Genomic DNA, 22,307 nt, shown 5'->3' with positions numbered 1-22,307 from the left:
CAGAATGCTTTAAATTTTCTTTTTAATAATGCGTCATTTCACTGAGGGAGATTGTTTTCAGAAATGGCATAGAGTTTCACAGAGAATGGTAAGATGAAAGGTTTAACTGTATTTTGGGAATTAAATAAGATTAGCGAATAAATTATGACCTAAACTTAAGTGATAGGAGAATACAATTGACAAAAAGAAAGGGGAAAAGGTAAATAATGTTAAATACTTTGTTATTGTCTCGGGTTGTAAAAAATCACTAAAGGTCTCCCCTGGGGTCTGTTCAGTGCAGTCTGGACATCTGACTGCTCTTTTGTACTGTGAGCAAAAGACAGGGACAGATTTTCAAAGGTGTGGTGCTGAAAACTCCAGACCTGCTTTGTGAGGAAATAGTAATTCTCCTCAAACAACGGCTTGAATATCATAGGTTGTATCAGATGTGTGTGTTCATGCTAAATCACTTCAGTCATGTCCAACTCTGCGGCCCTATGAACTATAGCCCACCAGAATCCTCTGTCCATGGGATTCTCCAGGCAAGAATACTGGAGGGGGTTGCCATTTCCTTCCCCAGGGGATCCTCCCAACCCAGGGATCAAACTCAAGTCTCTGTCTCCTGCATTGACAGGTGGATACTTTAGCGCCACCTGGGAAGCTCTGTGTCAGATGAGCAGCATTTTACAATAATGCGAACAAACAAAATTGCTTGTTTAATGGGCTCGTTTCTTTATTCCAGGTTCTTGTTCATGGGTGACTGTACATTTGCAGAAGTGATGTCAAGTTAGCAGGAATGAGCTAGATTTCTATTAAATGGTCTAGATACCATATACGGAGAAGGCAATGGCAACCCACTCCAGTACTCTTGCCTGGAAAATCCTATGGACGAAGGAGCCTGGTGGGCTGCGGTCCATAGGGTTGCTACGGTCGGGCACGACTGAGCGACTTCACTTTCACTTTTAACTTTCCTGCATTGGAGAAGGAAATGGTAACCCACTCCAGTGTTCTTGCCTGGATAACCCCAGGGGCAGGGGAGCCTGGTGGGCTGCCGTCTATGGGGTCGCACAGAGTCGGACACGACTGAAGTGACTTAGCAGCAGCCGCAGCAGCAGCAGCAGATACCATATAAGAAGGGAAAGCAAATGCAGAACAGTGAGAACGGTAGCTCCCATTAATTCAGAGTCCACGTGCAAATCAATTTTCTGCCTCTCACACATGCGCGTGCACACACATAAAAAGGTTTATGAGCTATTCATTCTTTATGAGTATCTTCAATATTCCCATCTTCATTTTATAGTTAGTAAAACAGAGGCCTGGACAGATGAGGCACCTCATCTCTACATTTGTAACTCAAGTTCAGATCCTTGGGACCAGTGCTTTGCCTCAGTCTTGTGGGGTGACTGGACCGCTAATGCGGGCAGGATTCACCCACATGGGGCATGTTTGCAGCACAGACTTTGGTGAAAGGGGCCCTGAGTACTGGGATGCACATCAGTTCCTCTGTACGTGATGTGACGGCTATAAACATGGACTGCTCTCATGTTCTGCTGCATAGTTGGGACATGGAGTTGAACTATGATCAACTCGTGCCCATTATATAGATCCCTCGTGCCCATTCCCTCCTTGGCAGGAAGGGAGCCCCAATGTGGAGAAGTAGCAGAGAGGAGAGCTCTGACCCTGGCTTCATCACTTGCCTGCTGTCACTCTGGACACGTCCTGTTACCTGCCTGGACCTCTGACATTTCTGCAGCAAAATGAGGACATTGTGTCAGAGGGTTTTGTTGCTGCTCTGAAATGTCATCTGTGACTGATTAACAAGAGGTTAGCAAGGTCTTTATGACATCTGGGAACCACTTAGTAAGTTTTGAGAGCATCTGCTTATCTCCTTTTGGATTCCAGGTATCAGTGGATGGACATAAGGCAGGTACAAGAAATAGTGGTGTCCTGGAGTTAGTCTGGCCGTAGACACAGAGACTGCATGTCTGGTAGAAAAGGCTTGGCCTTTGGAGAGAAAGAGTCCTGGGTAGTGACTCCAGGTGTTTGTCTCAGTTTCTGTTCTTATTAAATGGGGGAGGGGTGGGGTTACTGTAAAGATTACAGAAAATTCCTGTGAAATGTAAACAAACCTGGGTTTCAGTAAGTGGTGGCCATTGTTGATATTCTAACCTTTTTCTCTCCATCCATCTATCCATATAAATATAATAAAGATTTCTCCTTATTGTTCTCCTTACTCCCACCTTCCCCAAATGCTGGAGGAAAAGCCATAAAAAAGCAGCATCTACTTATTTATTAAAAATTTATTTATTTTAATTGATGGATGATTACAACATTGTGATGATTTTTGTCATACATCAACATGAATCGGTCACGGGTATTCATATGTCCCCCAATCCTGAACCCACCTCCCACCTCCCTACCCACCCTATCCCTCTGGGTTGTCCCAGAGTACTGACTTTGGGTGCCCTACTTCATGCATCAAACTTGCACTGGTCATCTATTTTACATATGTTAATGTATATGTTTCAATGCTATTCTCTCAAATCATCCCATCTTCACCTTCTTCCACTGAGTCCAAAAGTCTGTTCTTTACATCAGTCTCCTTTGCTGCCTTGCATGTAAGATATTTTTTGTATAACATATATTAAAAGCAACTAGATGTATTACACTAGATTTGATTGAGTTCATTGTTCATTGAGCTGAAAACTTTTCTGTAACAAAATAGGGAGACATGAAGTAATCACACTGGCAATGTTGATTCAGGCTGATTAAATCAACCCCAAGGTCTAGGAGTCAGAAGATTCAGGAATTGAGTCCCAGTTTCTCTGTTGATCAGGTGTGTGGTTTTGACTGATCCGTACAAGCCTGTTACTTCATCTGTAAAATGGAGATAATAAGACTATTGACCTCATGAGGTTGTTTTGAGGATGAAATGTGGTTGTGATTTTAAAGCCCCTATTTGCTAGTGACATAACAAGCACTCTGTAAGTAATGGAATGGTTTTGAAAATAAATTAGTTTTTAATTATAAGCCCAGTCAGTTTCTGGTAAAATTACATCCATAAAATGTGACATGTAAGAAAGAAGTTATCTGAGTATTAACTTCCGTTGTTTGAATTGGTATTTCTATAGGTGCTCTATACATAGTATGTTACATAAATCAAAAATAACAATATTCTGTTACCATAATATAAGCAATACAGTGTGCAACATTTGTCTTCATGTTATCGTTAAGGCTTTTGAAAATGTTTGGTGAACACATATTTAAAGGTATCAAATTGATAAATTCTAGTTTAATATATTTCCACATAGATCACTTACTTGGCCATAGGATAGTAAGTTTATTGATACTTACATGTCTAAGTATAGAGGCCTTCAGGTCTTGAATTACTTAAGTGTTGACTTCATTTCAAACATACCTTCAGTCACCACCTGGACAGCATGGTGTGAAAGAGCAGAAGGCTCTGAACTGACATGAGCTGGTTCAGATTCCAGCTCTTCTGTTTCACAGCTGACCGCCCTCAGACCAGTGATGTGACCTCACTCAGTCTCAGTTTCCTCATCTGTGAAATGGGGCCAATACTTACTGTGCAGGTTGCTGTGAGGATTAGAGATAGTCAGCATCAGGTTCCAGCACAGAGCTTGGTCCAGAGATCTCACCCCCCAGGAGCTGTGAGAAGCCATGTGCACGTGTACAAATAAATGATGGGGCAGAATAGGATGGGTCCTTCATGAGAGATGTAAACAGAACCCAGCAGGAAGAGAGATGAGTTCAGGATGGTTTCATGGCAGAGTGTGTTTGGGCTGAGCCTGGAAAGATAGGTGCGATATTTACAGGCCGTGGGAGGAGGGGCGATTCCACATGGAAGAAAAGCTGTGAAGGAAGCAGGGCTCCTACTGCTTGACTCTGGAACCCAGCCCTCCTCTGCCAGGGCCTCATGTCTGGCCCATGTTAACCGTTTCAGCAGTCTGCTCTGAGGTGTCTCTACTGTGAGTCTCCACCATTGCTGAAGGGCCCTTGATGTGCTTCTGGATGGATGGCATCAAACCAGCATTGCCATTTCCTAGTTTGCCTCTAGTGTGTGTGTCTGCTGTTCAGTGAGAATTGGCTAAATTTTTGGGCTTCCCTGGTGGCTCAGACAGTAAAGAATCTGTCTGCAGTGCAGGAAGACCTGGGTGTACTCACTGGGTTGGAAAGATCCACTGGAGAAGAAAATGGCAACCCACTCCAGTATTCTTGCCTGGAGAATTCCAGGGACAGAGGAGCCTCGTAAGCTATAGTCCATGGGATCACAGAATTTGACACGACTGAGTGACTAACACTTACTTACTTACTTAACTTAGAGGTAACAAATATGAATAAGAACACTTTTCTGTCAGTGGAAGGAACGATAATATATGCTCAACTCAGGCTTTTCCCCTTTAATCTAATCAGAATGTGGTAGCTGAGAAATCAACTTGAGTTGGTTTTACTTTATATCCTCCAAAATGTTTTTCCCCTTGGCGGCTTGTTCATATATAATTTGCAGAGTCAACAACACACTCGAAGTGTTACTACCAGACTCAGAAGTAGTTTCTCATGTCCTGTAAAGAGAGGCTGTGAGTGCTTTTTCTAGAATGTGGTTAAGCTTGCTATATTACAATGTGGTGCTTTTTAAAGAAGAAAACCACTTGAACAACATGAAATCAAAGCATAAAAGCTAAACAGAACAGTTTGCAAGGAATGCGAACTGTGAAAGAGAGGCCAAGTAATTCTGTGTGTGTGCATGATGCTGAGAACTTAACACAAAGCTCATTTTTTCAATGAAAACCAAAAGCAAGAGATGGTATTAATTTCTGAGCCCAAGAAAGAATGTAAGGTAATTATAAATTATCACAACAGAGCATTTGCTGCCTTTCATCAGATGCACCTCCATTAAGATTTGAGTGAGTGGAGAACCTGTGTGTGTCTGTGTCTTTGTGGTTGTCAGGGAGGGTTATGATGGAGTTTCTTTCTTCCATGGTGGTCATGTGCTTTGTATGTTATGATTCACACTGTAAACAGGGTCCTACTGTTGGCTTGATGAGAAAATAGGGATCAGTCACCAACAGCAAGTTATAATCAACTCATGTCCTTTTTTCATTTGTGGAGGTGTTCACACACTTCTTTAGATTCTCACAGCATCCTTGCGTTCAGTGATTCTGGTTTCTGCAGCACCTTCTCTAGAAGAGGAAAATGAGACTCAGGGAGATCAAATGGCTTGTTTGTCATGGTGGCACCAGTGAGCTACTTGCTTTCTCCCCAAATTTGGTGCAGGAGAGACAGAGAAGTGAGGGCTGCACCTGCAGAAAGGTACTGCTGTGCATCCTAGGTTGAGGCATGGGGGATTTAGTAGATAAAAACTCCAAACAAACTCTGTCTATGATGGAATGTGCCAATTGATAATTATAGGCAACCTAAGACTTCTAATATAATAACATATAACTTAAGTCTAAGGCAGAAGAGCAAGAGATCAAATTCCCAACATATGTTGGATCATAGAAAAAGCAAGAGAATTCCAGAAAAGCATCTACTTCTGCTTTATTGATATTATAAAGCCTTTCACTGTATGGATCACAGCAAAGGGTGGAAAACTCCTAAAAGAGATGGGAATACTAGACCACCTTACCTGCCACCTGCATAACCTGTATGGAGGTCAAGAAGCAACAGTTAGAACCAGACATAGAATAACGGACTGATTATATATTGTCACCCTGCTTATTTAACTTACGTGCAGAGTTTACTATGTGAAATACCAGGCTGGATGAAGCACAAGCTGGAATAAAGATTGCTGGGAGAAATATCAATAGCCTCAGATATGCCTATGACACCACCCTTATTGCAGAAGTGGAAGGGGAACTAAAGAACCTCTTGATGAAGGTGAAAGAGGAAAGTGAAAAACATGGCTTAAAACTCAGCATTCAAAAAACTAAGATCATGGCATCTGGTCCCATCACTTCATGGCAGTAGATGGGGAAACAATGGAAACAGTAACAGACTTTATTTTCTTGGGCTCCAAAATCACTGAAGATGGTGACTGCAGTCATAAAATTAAAAACATTTGCTCCTTGGGAGAAAATCTATGACAAACCTAGACAGCATATTAAAAGGCAGAGACATTACTTTGCCAACAAAGGTCCATATAGTCAAAGCTATGGTTTTTCTAGTAGTCCTGTATGGATGTGAGAGTTGGACTAAAAGGAAAGCTGAGCACTGAAGAATTGATGCTTTTGAACTGTGGTGTTGGAGAAGATTCTTGAGAGGTCCTTGAACTGCAATGAGATCAAACCAGTCAATTGTAAAGGAAATCAACCCTGAATATTCACTGGTAGGACTGATGCTGAAGCTCCAATACTTTGACCACCTGATGGCAAGAACTGACTCATTACTAAAACCCTGATGCTAAAAAAGATTGAAGGCAGGAGGAGAAGAGGGTGACAGAGGATGAGAGGGTTGGATGGTATCCCTGACTCAGTGGACATGAGTTTGAACAAGCTCCAGGAGATGGTAAAGGACAAGGAAGCCTGGAGTGCTGCATTCCATGGGATCACGAAGAGTCAGACACAAATGAGTGACTGTACAACTACTTAAGCCTGATTATCTCGTCACTTCGGGAATGTTCTTGTCATCTATTCTTTTCTTTCCCCCTGGTACTCTGGGGAAAATAGGCTGATTTTTCTGTTTACTTCTTAAATAATATTCAAACATAACTGTTTATTGATTCCCAGATCCTCAAGTTACAACTTCATTTCCTTCTTAACTTTGAGTTTTTCCTGCTTTCACAGATAAGCATCTACTTAGTCCTGCTGATCTGCTGGGTGTCCTTTGAGCACATTTTTTCTTTCCTTTTGGTTTTCTTGCACATCTTGCTCATTCTGCTCCCATTTCTTGTACAGACCTTGTCTGTCACTCAGTTTAAGTATCACTGTGAAGACTTAGGTCAGGTGTCATCCCTTCTCTGAAAGTGGGAAGCTGAGCCAGAGATCAGCAAAATGTCTTTTTAAGAGACACTCATTCCTTGATAAAAACAAGTTCTGTGCCTTCACCAGCCTGGGCCACCAGCTTTCACACCAGTGTCTATAGCAACGACCTTCACACCTGCATGTCCAGCTGCATTGTGACATCACTGATAGGTCTTCTCAGCTTGTCCACAGCAAGGTCTCCTAAATCTGCACCCACCACCTTCCCCAACTCAGTAGATGGAGACCCTGTCCTTCCCCTTCCTCATGCCACAAACACCGCAGTCTCCTCTTCCCTTGCAGTCCACACCCATCCTATCAGCAGGTCTTTCAGACTCCGCCTTCAACATGTACCTGGAGTGTGACCCCATATCTCCATTCCCACTGCTCTCATTCTGGTCCTGACCACCGTCATCTCTCACCTCGATTATTCCAGTAACCTCCTCACTTGTATTCACCTCACCCTTCCCCACTTACTGTCTTTTTCTGTAAAGCACAGGAGCAATTTCTTAAAGCCTCAAACAGGTCTGCCCTCCCCCTCCTCCTGTTACTGGAGTGACCCCAGGCTCCTCCTGTTTTATCTCAACCCTCACTCCCCTCATTCTTACTCGCTTCCACTCTCCTGGCCTCCTTGCTTGTCCTGACCCCCTTGGGCATCTCCCTGTGGCCCCTGCACCCACCCCTCCCTCTGTGTGGAGCAGCCTCTCCAGGTCTGCCTGAGACCCCTCCTCCCTGCCAGATCTGCTCACACCCCCTCTGAGCAGAGCCCTCCGACCCCAGTGTGGACTCACTTCCCTCCTTCACTCTCCACCCCCCTGAGCCAGCTTCCTTTTCCTTCCTGTCCTCAGTACTTGTGCTCAGGTTAATTTTCCATATCATTCATCTTCCATCATGGAAAGAAACTCTAGGAGCTTTATTTCCTCACAACTGAGTTCATTGTGCCCAGAGCAATGCCTGTCATATAGTAGGTCCTTAGTGAATATCTGTTAAAATGGTCAAATGCATACATGCTTTCCAAAACTACAGAATGAAAACATAAAACATTGAGCTTTTTTTTTTAAATGTTCAAGGTCACAATTTAGTTACTCTGACTTATACCCACTGCTCTAACTTCCCAGGTGGCTTGGTGGTAAAGAATTCACCTGCAGTGCAGGAGATGCAGGAGACACTGATTTGATCCCTGGGTCAGGAAGATCCCCTGGAGGAGGAAATAGCAAACCACTCCAGAGTTGTTGCCTGGAGAATCCCATGGGCAGAGGAGCCTGAGAAACCCTAGTTCATGAGGTTACAAAGAGTTGAATACGACTTAGCTGAGCATGCATGCACGTTAATCAGATATTTGTATGAGGAACTAGTGCTAAAGTGTAAGATGGTAGTAGAACACATTTTTTTTTTTTAATTTATTTTAATTGGAGGCTAATCATTTCACAATATTTTAGTGGTTTTTGCCATACATTGACATGAATCAGTCATGGGTGTACGTGTGTTCCCCATTCTGAACCCACCTCCCTCCCCATCCCATCCCTTAGGGTCATCCCAGTGCACCAGCTCTGAGCACTCTGTCTCATGCATTGAACCTGGACTGGCAGTCTGTTTCACATATGATAATACACATGTTTCAATGCTATTCTCTCAAATCATCCCACCCTACCATCTCCTACAGAGTCCAAAAGACTGTTCTATACATCTGTGTCTCTTTCGCTGTCTCGCATATAGGGTCATCATTACCATCTTTCTAAATTCCATATATATGCGTAGAACACATTTTATATCTTTTCTTTTCCCCCTTTTCTATTCGTATAGGATTTACAGCTTTTTAAGGAAAGAGATCTAACTGAGATAGGAGACTGGGGAACCCCGCTGAGTGAAGGACAGAAAGCCCGGGTCAGCCTCGCCAGGTAAGTGGGGTTTCAGTTGCCATCCTGCCCCTCCTTCTCTGCAGCTCCTAGTGGATGTGAGCACGCAGACCCTGCTCATCAGGTGGGCTGCGTGAAGCAGGGTCTTGGCCCTTTCTCTGGGCTTGTGGCCCTTTCCCTGAACTTGTAGAAGTTGTTGGACACCATCATGATTCAGAGATGAGACCCAGGGAGTGTCCTCTCCTGACATCTCTATGTTTTCTAGAGCCGTGTATCAGGACGCAGACATCTACCTCCTGGACGATCCGCTCAGTGCATTGGATTCAGGAGTCAGCAGGCACTTGTTCGAACAGTGAGTCTGATCCTGTTTTTTATCATTTCTTCTTTCCAAGAGCCCTGTAGAGATGAGGGAAGAGAGCTCAGGAAGGTCTTTGTGCTCCAGGAGACTCAGATCCCTCTGGCCTAGTGTCCCTCCCTCCCCTCCCTTCCCTCCATGGAAGATCCATCATAGAGAAATGTTGCATCATGATGAGGTCAGGACAGGAAAATATAGCAGGTGCTTCAAGTGTGTGGGGTCCAGTGGGGTCCATGCTTTAGGGAGTGACAAATAGATGGCAGTTTTCCTCCTGCTACTTGTAGGTGATAACCAGATACTCTGGGTGGGTCCAGACCCCAGGAATAAGAAAGATGATGTAGGGTTTTTAAATTAGAGAGTGAGACTCCATAACCTGGTACTTGGCTGCCAGTTTTTTCCTCCATCATTTGCTTAAGGCACATTAGAAGCAAAGTTTTCGGTACTGACATAGGGCTTCCATGGAAAGACCTTGTTGGTTTATGCTTGTTATACTTTGGAAATAAAGTCTTTATGAAGTTTAGACTTAATGAATTAAAGACTTAATGAAGTTTAGAATTTGAGAATCATTTATTCCACATCTGAGTATGATTTCAATCATTTCATCTTATTTCATGGATGCTTGCTAGAATTAATACTCAGACCTACAATGTAGTGTCACCTATAATCTGGCTTGAGTCTTGACTCTCATTCCTGTTTCTAAAATTTAGAACTTGTCAGTGGCTCCTGGTTGGCTACACAATGACTAAAGTAGAACAACTCTGATTCTTTTCTGTGTATAATGTGTCCTAACACCCATTGACTGAGGCCTCTTATGGAGTTTTCTGCTGCTGCTGCTGCTAAGTCGCTTCAGGCGTGTCCGACTCTGTGCGACCCCATAGACGGCAGCCCATCAGGCTCCCCCGTCCCTGGGATTCTCCAGGCAAGAGTACTGGAGTGGGTTGCCATTGCCTTCTTCCTTATGGAGTCTAGGCTGGCCTTTTTGAAAGCCTTGAGAGCTTGTTTTCTCCTAAAATAGCCTTCACATCTCCCCCACAGTCAGTCCACTTGCTGTGGTTCACTTTGTCAAAACCAACGAGCCTTCCAGCTGCACTTATTAATGCCCTGCTGTGTGCACTGAGATCAATGCCCTTACAGATGTTACTGCACAAAACCTCTTAGTTTACAAGGAGGACAGTGAGCCAGGAGAGGGGAAGGATGCACCCTGGGCAGAATAAGGGAAACTAGGACGCCCAGCTCTCATTCCTGCTTCTGAAGAACCTGTCTCTATGTGGAGCTTGTTAAGACAGATGCCTGGGGAAAGCTCAGCAGAGTCAGGGTTTAGAGTGTTTTAAAACAGGACAGTAAGTGCTGAATGTAAAGTGAAAGTGTCAGCTGGAGGCTTTCACTGAAGTTGGAAAGCTCCCTGTGCCCAGGGCTGGGCGGACAGTGACCTGGGGGCCTGCAGGCTGGGCAGGTGTGTGGAGGCTGAGAAGAGGACCCAGTCCTTTGCTGAAGCAAGACTAGAAGCTCAGGTGTGGAGGGAGGAGGAAGCAGGGCTGTGAGGAGAACAGCAGGCATGTCCTCGCCTGGAGGAGGCGGGGTGTGCAGCAGAGAGAAGCTGTTTGGGAATTCTCACTGTCAGGTCCTGTGATAGTTTCTAGGACTGTGTCCATCCAGGCTGCTCTCACAGGAGACCAGCGCTGGGTGGCTTAGAAATAACAGAAGTTTATCTATCTTGGTTTTGGAGACTGGGAAAGTCCGAGTCAGTGTGCTGAAAGATTCAGTCTGGTGAGGGCCCGATTCCTGCGGCCTCATGTGGTGGCAGAGGTGAGAAGCCCTGTGGGTTCCTTCTATAAGGACACTAATCCCACTCATGTAGCTCCACCCTCAGGACCTGGTCCCTCCCGATGGCCCCACCTTCTGATACCAACACAGTGGGGATTAGGTCTCAGTGTATGACTTTTGAGGAGAAAAACATTCAGTCTGTAGCAAGTTGTCACAGATAGGGGTGCTCAAAGAGTAGAAATTAAATTTCTCACAGTTCTTGAGGCTACAGGTTCAGGGTATGGGTGGTTCGGTTTCTCCTGAGACCTCTCTCCTTGGCTTCTGACCGCATCCCCCTCGCTGCATCCCCACATGGCCGGGGTTTTCTCTGGTTGCAGCAAGCAGGGGCTGCTCTCTATTGTGGCGCGTGGGCTTCTCACGGCGGCGGCTCCTCTGGTTGCAGAGCCCGGCTCTGTGGCGCGCGGGCTCAGTGGCTGAGGTTCCTGGGCTCCAGAGCGCAGGCGCAGTAGTTGCGCTGCAGGGGCTGAGGTGCTTTGCGCCTGTGGGCTCTTCCTGGACCAGGGAGGGATTCCGTGTCTCCTGCAGTGGCAGGTGGATTTTTTGCCACTGAGCCACCAGGGAAGCCCCATTTGTGTATTTTTGCTTATATGTCTATTGCCTTAGGAGACTGACCTAAGAAAACACTGGTATAATTTATGTCAGAGATTGTTTTGCCTATAATCTCTACTGGGAGTTTTATGGTGTCACATCTTATGATTAAGTATTTAAGCCATTTTGAGATTATTTTTGTGCATGGTGAGGGAGTGTGTTCTAACTTCATTGATTTACATGCTTGTGTCTCTGTTCTTGTGTCTTAGTCTCTGCTTCATCTAAGCATACCAGTCAGATTAGATTAGGTCCCATATAATTAAGGATAATGATTACTTTTTTAAAGCCCATGACACCGAATTCTCAGGTACTGATGACTCAGGTGACCACATGTGAATCTGAAGGGACATGATTGATTTATAGCAAGTCCAGAATAGCAAAGTAGAGACTTCAGCAGAGTCAGCAAATGTGAGAGGGAGGCCTGTGATTAGCTCTGGGCTCTGGACACTAGGAGCTGGCTAGGAGCTGGGATTCCATGTCCACTAAGTGGGTATTGTTAGACTTTGGTGGAACCTGCTCTTGTATAAAATGTACTTAGTATTGGGGTGATAAAAGAGTTGTGGAGATGGATGGTGGTGATGGTTGTACATCAGTGTGAATGTACTTAATGCCACTGAGTTGTATGCCTAAAATGGGAGAAACAGTAAATGTTATGTTAGGTATATTGTAACACACATACAAACCTGAATAGTACACTGAATCTTTGAGGACAAGAGAGAACAGGGCAGATGACACATGGCATGGTCTCCAGCTCTCTGATCTAACCCTCCTTTCCTAGCCTCTCCTGTTCATGGTTTGATGAATTTTCCCTTAAAGAAGTGCCTCGTGTCTTGTCATGAGTTCAGTGACAGGAGCTCGTGCTGTAACAGGGATTCCCCACCCCCACTCTCCTGGCATCATGAGTATCTTAGCCTCCTTGTTCCCAGCACCCCACACTGAGCTCACAAATGTGTGTTGCCCCATCTTGTGTGCATCTGCACAAGTTCTCCATCAGGGAAGGAACAGATTCTGCTGGTCATTGCATCCGTGTCCCAGGCAGGGGAGAGCAAGGCATTTTGGTGCCAAGTACTGTATGCTGATCGCAGAAGTTCTCCTGAGTTCTTTTTCAAACACTGGAGATATTTATAAAATTCTCTCATATATTTTGAATATACAGCTTTGGATATATACTTGATAGAAGCAAGCTTAAGACTGTTGTTTGTATTCAGAACCACATTCTCTAGGGACACTTAAAAAGCAGAGAGCATGAAAGCAGTTTAGGAAACCACTCAGCAACAACTGGAGAGTATTCTCAAGTCAGAGAACCAGACTGAACAATATACTGTGAGATATGGTGGTCGTGTGGAAGCTTAGTCATGGGGAGGGTTTTGTATTACAAGTGAATGACTCACACTTCACCTTGCCATTAACAGTTTCCTTCGGTCGTGAATTTATATCCAAGGCCATTGAGGTTCATGACTTTGACAGCTTTATGCTGTGAACATAGTGGATTCTATCAGCTACAACCTGAACTGATGCAGCCTCACTTGTGTCCAGCCGTGGATCCCATCCTGCTTCAGCCCCACATCACTAGACCCCTGCCTCCTGCATCATCAGATCTTGGGGTCTGTCCTGATCAGACTCCCATGCTGCTGTCTACGCTGCTCACCCTCCTGTCTACACATCTCACCCACCTGCCCCAGCCCTTCACGGACACCTCCCCCCAAACCCCCTACCCCCACCCCCACCACCACTCCGCCACCACCGCATTCACAAAGCAGCTCCAGGTCCTCAAACAAACAGGCTTCCTCGCCGTCTGCTCCCATTAGCCTTTCCAATTCGTCCCCACACCCACTCGGCATCCAGCTGTGCTGGCTCTGTGGGGATCCTTTCATACCCCCGTCTGTCTGTACACAGGGTCCCTCTGTCCCAGAGCCAGGGAGCAGTGTGCCAGGGCACAGAAGGAAGGTGGAAGACGGGACCTGCCATTCCCACCTACTCCTGCAGGGGGCGCCCGTGCCCTGTGTCTTCCCACAACCCTCAGTGGATACTCTTAACCATTTATGAGTCCTCCTGCCACCCATTGTAGCTCAGTTGGGAAAGAATCTGCCTGCAATGCAGAAGACCTGGGTTCGATTCCTGGATCGGGAAGATCCCCTGGAGAAGGAAATGGTAACCCACTCCAGTATTCTTGCCTGGAAAATCTCATGGACAGAGGAGCCTGGTGGGCTACAGTCCATGGGGTTGCAACAATCAGACATGGCTTAGCCACTAAACCACTACTACCACCTGCCACCCATAAACTGTGAATGCAGGAAGTTGCCTCCGTCCAGCATGTTCTGTCCCAGGACCCCTGCATCTGCTGTGCCTTCTTCCAGGATGTTTCCCCAGACAGCCTCGGGGCTCCCCTGTCTCCACATCTAAGACAGCAGCTGCCCTTATTGTTCCTTCAGAGCACAGGTCACAGCAGAATAGCACATTTTCTATGCTTGTTCAGTGTGTCCTCTACACGATGCAAAATATTTTCTTCTATCTTGATGTGTGGGTGGATCCTCAGTACCTAGGACAGTTCCTGGCTCCTCAACAAACCTCTGCTGATTGAATGAATGGAGGTGGGGACTCTGTCTGTCTTGCATTGCCTTCATCATGGGATGTGTCCCCTCTTAATAGAGCCCTTATATAGGATTATATGTAGGATTATAGGATTAACACAACCTTTATATTGGAATAACTGTTACACAACTGGTTACTGACTCAGTCATTACTATGGCATGACTTGGAAATCTTTAAAAACTTGGAAAATAGTGTATTTTTCTAGTGATTTGGATACAAGCATCATTTAGGAAAAATTCAAAGCCACTAACTGATCTCTTCATTGTAATTATTTGTATACCTCATCTGTGATGCGATGTTAGGAAGAAAACATCTTAAAACTTTTGGGTTGGTTCATCTTGGACACAACACCCCCATTAGATTTGATTAACATCCACCTTTAAGAATTATTGGCAGGCAATTATAAATTAAGGAGAAAAAATTCTGTTTTAGTACTAAGTTTTTAGTACTAAGTTTGAAAAGGTGTTAGTCAAGAAACATAGGTATGAACGCTGAGCTAACACATGTCAAAACGTAAAAATGAATCCTTTTGGACTTAGCGAAGGGATGGTGTATGTGTTTACATCCCAGGGTCTTGTTTCTGATCACAGACTCAGTCAGTGTCCCGAGTGTTTTCTTAAGAGTTTTCTTAAGAGTGTTTTCTTAAGTGTTTCCTTAAGAGTTTTCTGACCCGAGTCCAAAGCACATGACCGCTCGTGGTTAGGGAGGAGTGGAAAAGAAAGCTGACATTTGCTGAGTAGATTGGTGGTTTGATTTCTCTGAACACAAGGATGAGTTGTCATTGACGTTCTGTGATGAAGAAACTGAGGTTTCGTCGCTTGTCTGATGTCAGTTTCGTGAGAGGGACTGAGCTGCAGCCTGCTGCCTCCAGACTCTCCATCTGTCTCACTCACAGGCTGAGCTCTGGCCCAAGCTCCTGAGATTTGCCCTGCAAGGGCCTTGGACTCCCAGACTACCTACCTGGAGCCCTGTCTGTGGTCACCGGGGCCCCAGGTTCACCCACTTGCTTCCCTGGAGGGGTTGTGGACCCTGTGGGATGACACTGGGGCTGAGTCCCTAGGGGTCTACATTTGAAATGGAGGAGTTGTTTTTTGTTTTTGTTTTTTTTACTGTGAAAACAATTTAAGGTTGAATAGTGAGGGGTTTTGGAGAAGGCAATGGCAACCCACTCCAGTACCCTTGCCTGGAAAATCCCATGGATGGAGGCATCTGGTAGGCTGTGGTCCATAGGATCGAAAGGATTCGGACACAACCGAGCGACTTCACTTTCCCTTTTCACTTCCATGCATTGGAGAAGGAAATGGTAACCCACTCCAGTGTTCTTGCCTGGAGAATCCCAGGGACAGAGTAGCCTGGTGGGCTGCTGTCTACGGGGTTGCACAGAGTCGGACATGACTGAAGTGACTTAGCAGCAGCAGTGAGGGGTGTCTTGACTAAGAGAACTGGTGGGTGCTCTGAGCCACTGGATGATTTCCACTGTGATTTGGGCTATTTGGATTCTGTTCTTTTACTTTAATATTTGGAAGGTGTTCATCTAAATAAAAGAAAACTTGCTTCCTGGATGGAACTGAGAATGTTGTAGTGACTGATAGAGGCCATTGTAGCATTCATTTTCTATCTAACATTCTTTGGGAACAAGTGTCTAGCAAATGCACTCTGGCAAAAATTACCAAGAATCTATTAATTTTTCATTGTGAATATTTACATCATTAATCATAAATAATCACCTAGAAAGCTGTCTACGAGTGTACACATTTTTAAATGACATGGATCCTTCTTCGCCCATTCCCAAATAGTGATAAAATAATGCCTTAGTTTAGCCAAGTTTTGAAACCTCAGTATTACTCAGTTGTTTTCCTTTATGAAACATGTAAATAATTGTTAAGCTGAGTTTTAGAGGGAAAAACTTAGCTGTTTTTGCCTCCTTCACTAGACTGGTTTTAATAATTTTTTATAGCACTAGATTCAAATTTGCTGCTGATAAATTTAAGAACCTAGTTGGATTAACTGATTTATGTTTATTTAATTTTTATTATTGATTTGGTATTTAAACTAAAGATCTTTCACTGCTGTGTGGTCTTTGTCTCACTGTTTTCAAAATATAGGTTTTCAGTTTGAGGCATTCCATTAATGTGCTTTTGCTTTCTGTACCTTTTACATTTGTAGGTGTATTTGTCAGGCCTTGAAAGAGAAGATCACAATCTTAGTCACTCATCAGCTGCAGTACCTAAAAGATGCAAGTCAAATTCTGATATTGAAAGATGTAAGTAATTTCTAGAAATCCATGGAATTGTAAGCACTCAGGTGTGTTGAAGGACAGACCTTTCTGCAGATCACTGTCTTTGGGTTCATGGTAAACACGCTCTTCTCCCTGAGTATTTTGCCCTGTTCTTCTCAGAGCTGGTGTTCATGCCTTGGAGGATGAACCTAAAGCCCCGTAAAATGTCACTATTACACTCTAAGCCATATACACCCTAAAATGTTTAAAAGTGCAACCACAGGGTTATTGAATCATCACTGTTCTAATGCAATTTGTTAAGGGTAATGCCGGGAAGCCTTTGGGTACCAGATGGTACCAGTGGACCATCTCAGGGGACAGAGTGAGAGGGGTCCTAGTGAGGGACCTGGGCCATCTCCCTCCACCTTAACAAATTGTTAAGGGTAATGTTGCAGTTTTGTTTAGAACTTTTTACTTTCCTCTTCCATGACTTAAGTTAAAGTGTATTACTTAGAGATTCTAAGATCTGTTGGTATCCAGGTGATTGTTACACGTAGTTTGCCTGAAGAACATCTTCCATTAGCATCAGAAGTGAGGTTGGGTAGCCAAGCACCCGGGTCAGAGATGCCCTCTCTGCTGGTGTCTCCAGTTGCTGGTCTCCCTGCCCAGGTCTCTATGTCCCCAATACATGTGGGAGCCTGTGCAGCAGGAGGACAAGGCCCTGCCTTCACGGGGCTCCTGTTCTTATGGGGACGATGTGACAGAGAAGGTGACATGATGGCCTCTCTGAGGAGCTGATGCCTCATGGAGTCTGAGTGACATGAAGGTGGGGGCCACACAGTCACCTGGGGGAGGGGGTCTGAGGCAGGGGGTCTTGAGAAAGGAGCTGATCTGGCAGGTTGGAGGAACAGCAGGAAGACCAGTGTTTCTGAGGACAGTGAGCAGGGGGACGGGAGGGAGCTGGTCTCCAGGTAGTGTGCAGGGTACCAGAAGTGGGATGGAAGTCTTCGATGGTCCAGAGCAGATGAGGGATGTGGTCTGATGTTGTAGTTAAGATATTCCTCTGATAGTCACTGGATGGGTGACAGAAGAAGCAGTTATAAGGCTTAGTAAAGCTGAGAAGACAGAAGTGTGGACTCAGGCTAGAGTATCAGTTTCTAGAGCTGCCATAACCAAGTACTGTAAACTGGGTGACTTAAAACAACAGAAGTTTTTGGTCTCTCTGTTCTGGAGGCTACAAGTTCCAAATCCAGGTGCTGGCAGGGCCATGCTCTCCCTGGAGGCTCCAGGGGAGAATCGTTCCTTCTAGCCTCTGGTGTTCACCGGCCTTCCTTGGTGTTCCTTGGCTTCCAGCTGCAGCACTGTGGTCTCTGCCTCTGATGTCACATGGCCGTTGTCCCCGTGTCTGTCTGGGTCTCTTCTTTTCTCATAGCAACATCAGTCTTACTGGCTCTAGGGTTACCCTGCTCCACTGTGATCTCATCTTAACTGAATTACATCTGCAAAGACCCTGTATACAAATAAGGTCATGTTCACAGCTGTCATGTTTGAACACATCTTTTTGAGGAGGGGGCACCATTCAACCCACAACTCCTAGCATGACCAGGGGTGGGATGGAGATTAGTGAGAAGTTTTCAGACTTGGTGGTCATTTGATGCTTCATTCCTTGGCTCATTTACCTCTGGGTCTCAGTACCTTTGTTGTTAGCCCCTGGCTATTCCACAGGCCCTTGGTCAGATCCCTGACTTTTGAAATGAATCTGCTCCAAGAAAGATTATTAAAATACAGAACCCCTGCCTCTCTAGAAACAGTTCCATGTGCTAACTCCTCTTCACTCCTCTAGGAATGGAGGGAGGGGCTAAGGTTTCTCAAGCTTGAGAGCAGTTGATTTCACACGCAAAGGGGGTGATTCTAGTGTGTAAACATCAGTGTTGAGAGTGTTATGAGCACAAGATCAGTGGGCAGGAGAATAACCTATTTAGCCAGTCCCTAGATATTTTGGGGTCACCTTATTGCTTCCTTTGAGGACACTGCCCCCAATTTTAGTACTCACAAAGCAGCTATTTGTCCCCTGGTGAGCACCCCTGCATGAGTTGGGTTCATCTTTACTGTTTGTCTGGTCCCTCTCTCACAGCAGATGGGGGATGGCTGTCCTTTCATCCCCCTGGAATTGTCAGTGCTTGACCATTGAGTGAAATTGCTGTCTTTGTACTACCAGTCATTTCATTGTGCGTATTACAGATTTGATGTGGTGAGTGGTGATTTCATTAAAGAGGTGTGTGAATTTTGCCTCCCAAGTGGAACAAGACACAATATATCCTGCTTAATTCTCTAGTTCTGCAGTATCTGATGGTACCCAAAGGCTTCCCGGCATTTCTCCCAGTGGACCATCTCAGGGGACAGAGTGAGAGGGGTCCTAGCGAGGGACCTGGGCCATCTCCCTCCACCTGAGGTGCCTTAATCAGAGCTGCTCTCATTTGATGTGTTTTTGCATCCTGAGATTTTTTTTTCCCCTGATGTTTTATTTGCTACTGAATGAATCAGCTGAGTCTGGTTTCATGGGGTCAGAAAATAGGGAAACATCTACACATCATTTTATATGACTTTGTAAGGGAGGGAAACTGCACAAGGATATGTCACATGTGTTCAAAGAAAATATTTGATTGACTGTAACTTAAGCAGTTCCCTGATTTGGGGAAGCCTGATTGATTGCATGTGGTTGGTTGTTCTTAAGTTTTTTCTTGGATCTGAGTGCATTGATTCTGGCTTAGGTTTTGGTTTGTGGGCACAGACTGCCAAGACTTCAGAGCCACCACAGTCCCATGGCTTCCTTGTTTAATTACTTTAAAAGTTGGAATATTGAAATTTCAGCTGGGAACTTGCTGTGTGTGGGGACAGTTGTAGACCAAGGAGAGGCCTCTCATGGATTTTCTGTCCAGGGCTGGTTCCTCTTATCCCAGCCGGGCACATGATAGTGTGACAGTGACAGTGGGCGGTGAAGATTTAATGACTGACTCTTACCTATATGCAGATGTGCTGGTCCCCACCTCTGGGTTAAGTTTAAATTTCTTTCCTGGAATTGTCACATGAGGCTTCTCTCAATTCCCATGTTGTCTAAAAAGACTGTGCTGATCCTCCTACCAAACTCTGTACTTCTTGCTTCCCTAAGTGCCCAGGGTAGTCATGTCAATGGCCTCCATTTTCAACACATGAGCACACATTTCTTTCATATCCCCTAGCACCTAACACAGGGACAGGGTTTGGCAGAGAACCCAATGATCAGTTCTGTACTGAGCTGACTGAACTAGAGTTCTCAACAAGAATTCTAGAACCAGGGATCAGTTTTTTCAAAAATGCTAATTTAAGACCAGGTAGTTTTTCTTGATTAGTATTTATGTTGGTTTAGTATTATCAAATATGAATTCATTCCTTTCAACTTTTTTATTTTAGGGGTTAGTGGTGGAAAGAGGAACTTACTCTGAGTTCTTGAAATCCGGGATAGATATTTTTTCCCTTTTTGAGAATGGGAATGAGCAGTCTGAACCATCTCCAGTGCCAGGAACTCCCACTGTGATCTCTGAGTCTTTGGTTCAGTCTCTCCAATCTCCCAGACCCTCGTTGAAAGATGCGACTCCAGAAGACCAAGAAGTGAGTTTCTCATCCTGCAGTGTGCTTGGGTCTGTCTGCTCTTGGTGGTCTCATGGACCTTCAGCCTGCTCATGACATCTTCATTTGTCCGAAAGTAGACCCTAAGGTTCCCAAAGTCTTGTTCCATGGAATTGATAGAAGAGCATGAAGGAAGCAGGCCTGCTTGGGGTCCCCTTTGGGTGTAGGATGGAGACTCTTATGGAGATCAGTACTGGTGCACTGCAATGAAATTCTGAGTGAATGTGGCTCACACTGATTGAGGACTCTTCACTTTGCCATAGTTACATCCTACTCATGCTGGTGGCCCCTGGCTTCCCTTATGCATCCCCAGGCTTAATGTGAAGACCCCCTTAGACTGAGTCCTGCTGTTGTCATGTTAAATCATCTACTTTTCCTCTATGTTGAAATGTTCTAGCACTCATGTGACTGATGGTATTATCTTACCTCTGTGTCAGATGGTTTGTGATAGGCCAGAGGTAACGTGTGCGAAGGACCTGACACATGGTAGACACATCGGTGTTAGTTCCCATCCTCCTTTCTTACCCATCAAGACCGAGAACTACATCTTATCAACCTTGAATCCCAGTGGCCAGGAAAGAGCCTAGGAGACACTAGTCTTCTGTGACTCTATAATGCATTCTATGTCCTCCAGACAGAAATGCACTAGATCTCCCTTAAAAATATACACAGGTATTCCTTGATATCCAAACCAAGGAGATTGAAATGGTTCTGATAAATATTCAGATTAGTTATTCACTTTCTAAACTCAGGAATCACTCTCTGAAATTTAGGAACCAAATAGATTCAGATCATATACTTGCAATGTGCTATGTAAACTCCTATTTACTCTAACTCTCTGTGAACTCAGTTTACTGTATTTGGCTAGTGTTTTGAGCCCCAAGTATGTTTTATGCTTCTATCACTGAATGACACAAATCATCTAGAGAGATACATTAGCCCCATATCTTTTTGTGTGTTATTTTAGAGGAAGTTTCTGCATTTATGCATTAATTGATTTTGTTGTGTGTGAGTTGAGATTCAGGTTCTATTTTAAGTAAATCTCCCCAACAGTGAATAACCTCATGTGAATGACGTTTGATTCTTTTTCATAGATTCCTACGACTGGGATGGCTGGGTTCAGGGGTAAACACATATGTGGTTTGGCCAGATATTCCCACACCCTTCTCCGTGGGAGTTGGACCATTCTGCACTCCTACCAGTGTATGAGATGTGTCTGTTTCCCACAGCTTTGCAGAGGAGGACATTGTTGAACTCTTGAAATTTGGGGTTCATTTTTAAAAATTTCATCTCTCACTGCCATTTTTCTCTTTTAGGCTGAGAATATACAGATTGTACTACCTCTGGAGGATCATTTGGAAGGAAAAGTTGGTTTTAAGACCTATAAGAATTACTTCACAGCTGGGGCTCACTGGTCTGTCATCATCTTCCTTATTCTAGTAAACATCTCAGCTCAGGTACATAAGGGTGTATATTTTTATTTGTGCCCTCAGCTATTTATATTGTATTTTATATTTCTTTTTAAATATTTGTATTTAGAGATTTATCTCAAAGACGTGGCTCATGCAGTTGTGGGCTTAGCTTGGTGAATGTGAAATCGGAAAGGCAGGCCTGCAGGCTGGAACCTCAGGCAGGAGCTGACCCTGATGTCTTGAGGCAGAATTTCTTTCTCCTCCAGGAAGCCTCAGGTTTTGCTCTAAGGACCTTTAACTGACTGGATGAGGCTACCACAGTGTTGAGAGTGATCTCCTCTACTTAAGTTCCGATGATGGATGTGAGCCACATCCACAAAAAACCTTTAGAGCATCTAGATGAGTATTTGGTTGAATCACTGGAGACTGGCCCAGCCAAGCTGACACCCAGAACTGACCATCACTGTACCTGTCAAGTTTTTTGCTTTGAAAAATCCCAACATTTGTTATGTTTTTACTGACTTTGGAGTCCACTTGGGTTTGCATTGAAGTACCTTATATTTGGGGAGCAAAGTCTTCTAAGGAAAAGGGGATTTATTTTAAAGATATTAACATGTAAGATGCCCTCTCCTGACCTGTGGTCATCGGGGTGAGAGGCTTGGCGCAGACCTGAGCTGGAAGGACCGCCTCCGTGTCCTGGAGCCTTCTCCTCCCCCATCCTGTGAGCGGGGTGAGGGCTCAGTGATGTCAGTGTCTGAGTTTCTGTGTTTCCTGCTCCAGGTCACCTACTCCCTGCAGGACTGGTGGCTTGCATACTGGTGAGTGATTCCTGGTCTGACC

The 22,307-nt window shown here is 44.7% G+C and overlaps 1 protein-coding gene across 1 annotated transcript in view; it reads left to right on the top strand.

Moving 5' to 3' along the window:
• LOC136144516 (ATP-binding cassette sub-family C member 4-like) overlaps window positions 1–22,307 on the top strand; it is a 74,948-nt gene that overhangs the window by 42,161 nt on the left and 10,480 nt on the right. Inside the window, exons 12-17 of the mRNA XM_065902423.1 lie at window positions 8,760–8,854; window positions 9,078–9,164; window positions 16,338–16,434; window positions 19,840–20,037; window positions 21,372–21,512; window positions 22,248–22,285. Coding sequence (XP_065758495.1) covers window positions 8,760–8,854; window positions 9,078–9,164; window positions 16,338–16,434; window positions 19,840–20,037; window positions 21,372–21,512; window positions 22,248–22,285 — 656 coding nt within the window. The remainder of the gene's footprint in view (window positions 1–8,759; window positions 8,855–9,077; window positions 9,165–16,337; window positions 16,435–19,839; window positions 20,038–21,371; window positions 21,513–22,247; window positions 22,286–22,307) is intronic.

Source organism: Muntiacus reevesi, chromosome 11, assembly GCF_963930625.1.
Source record: "Muntiacus reevesi chromosome 11, mMunRee1.1, whole genome shotgun sequence".
Taxonomy (NCBI): domain Eukaryota; kingdom Metazoa; phylum Chordata; class Mammalia; order Artiodactyla; family Cervidae; genus Muntiacus; species Muntiacus reevesi.
Note: the sequence above shows the minus strand (reverse complement) of the source record. Positions and strands in the feature narration are given on the sequence as shown.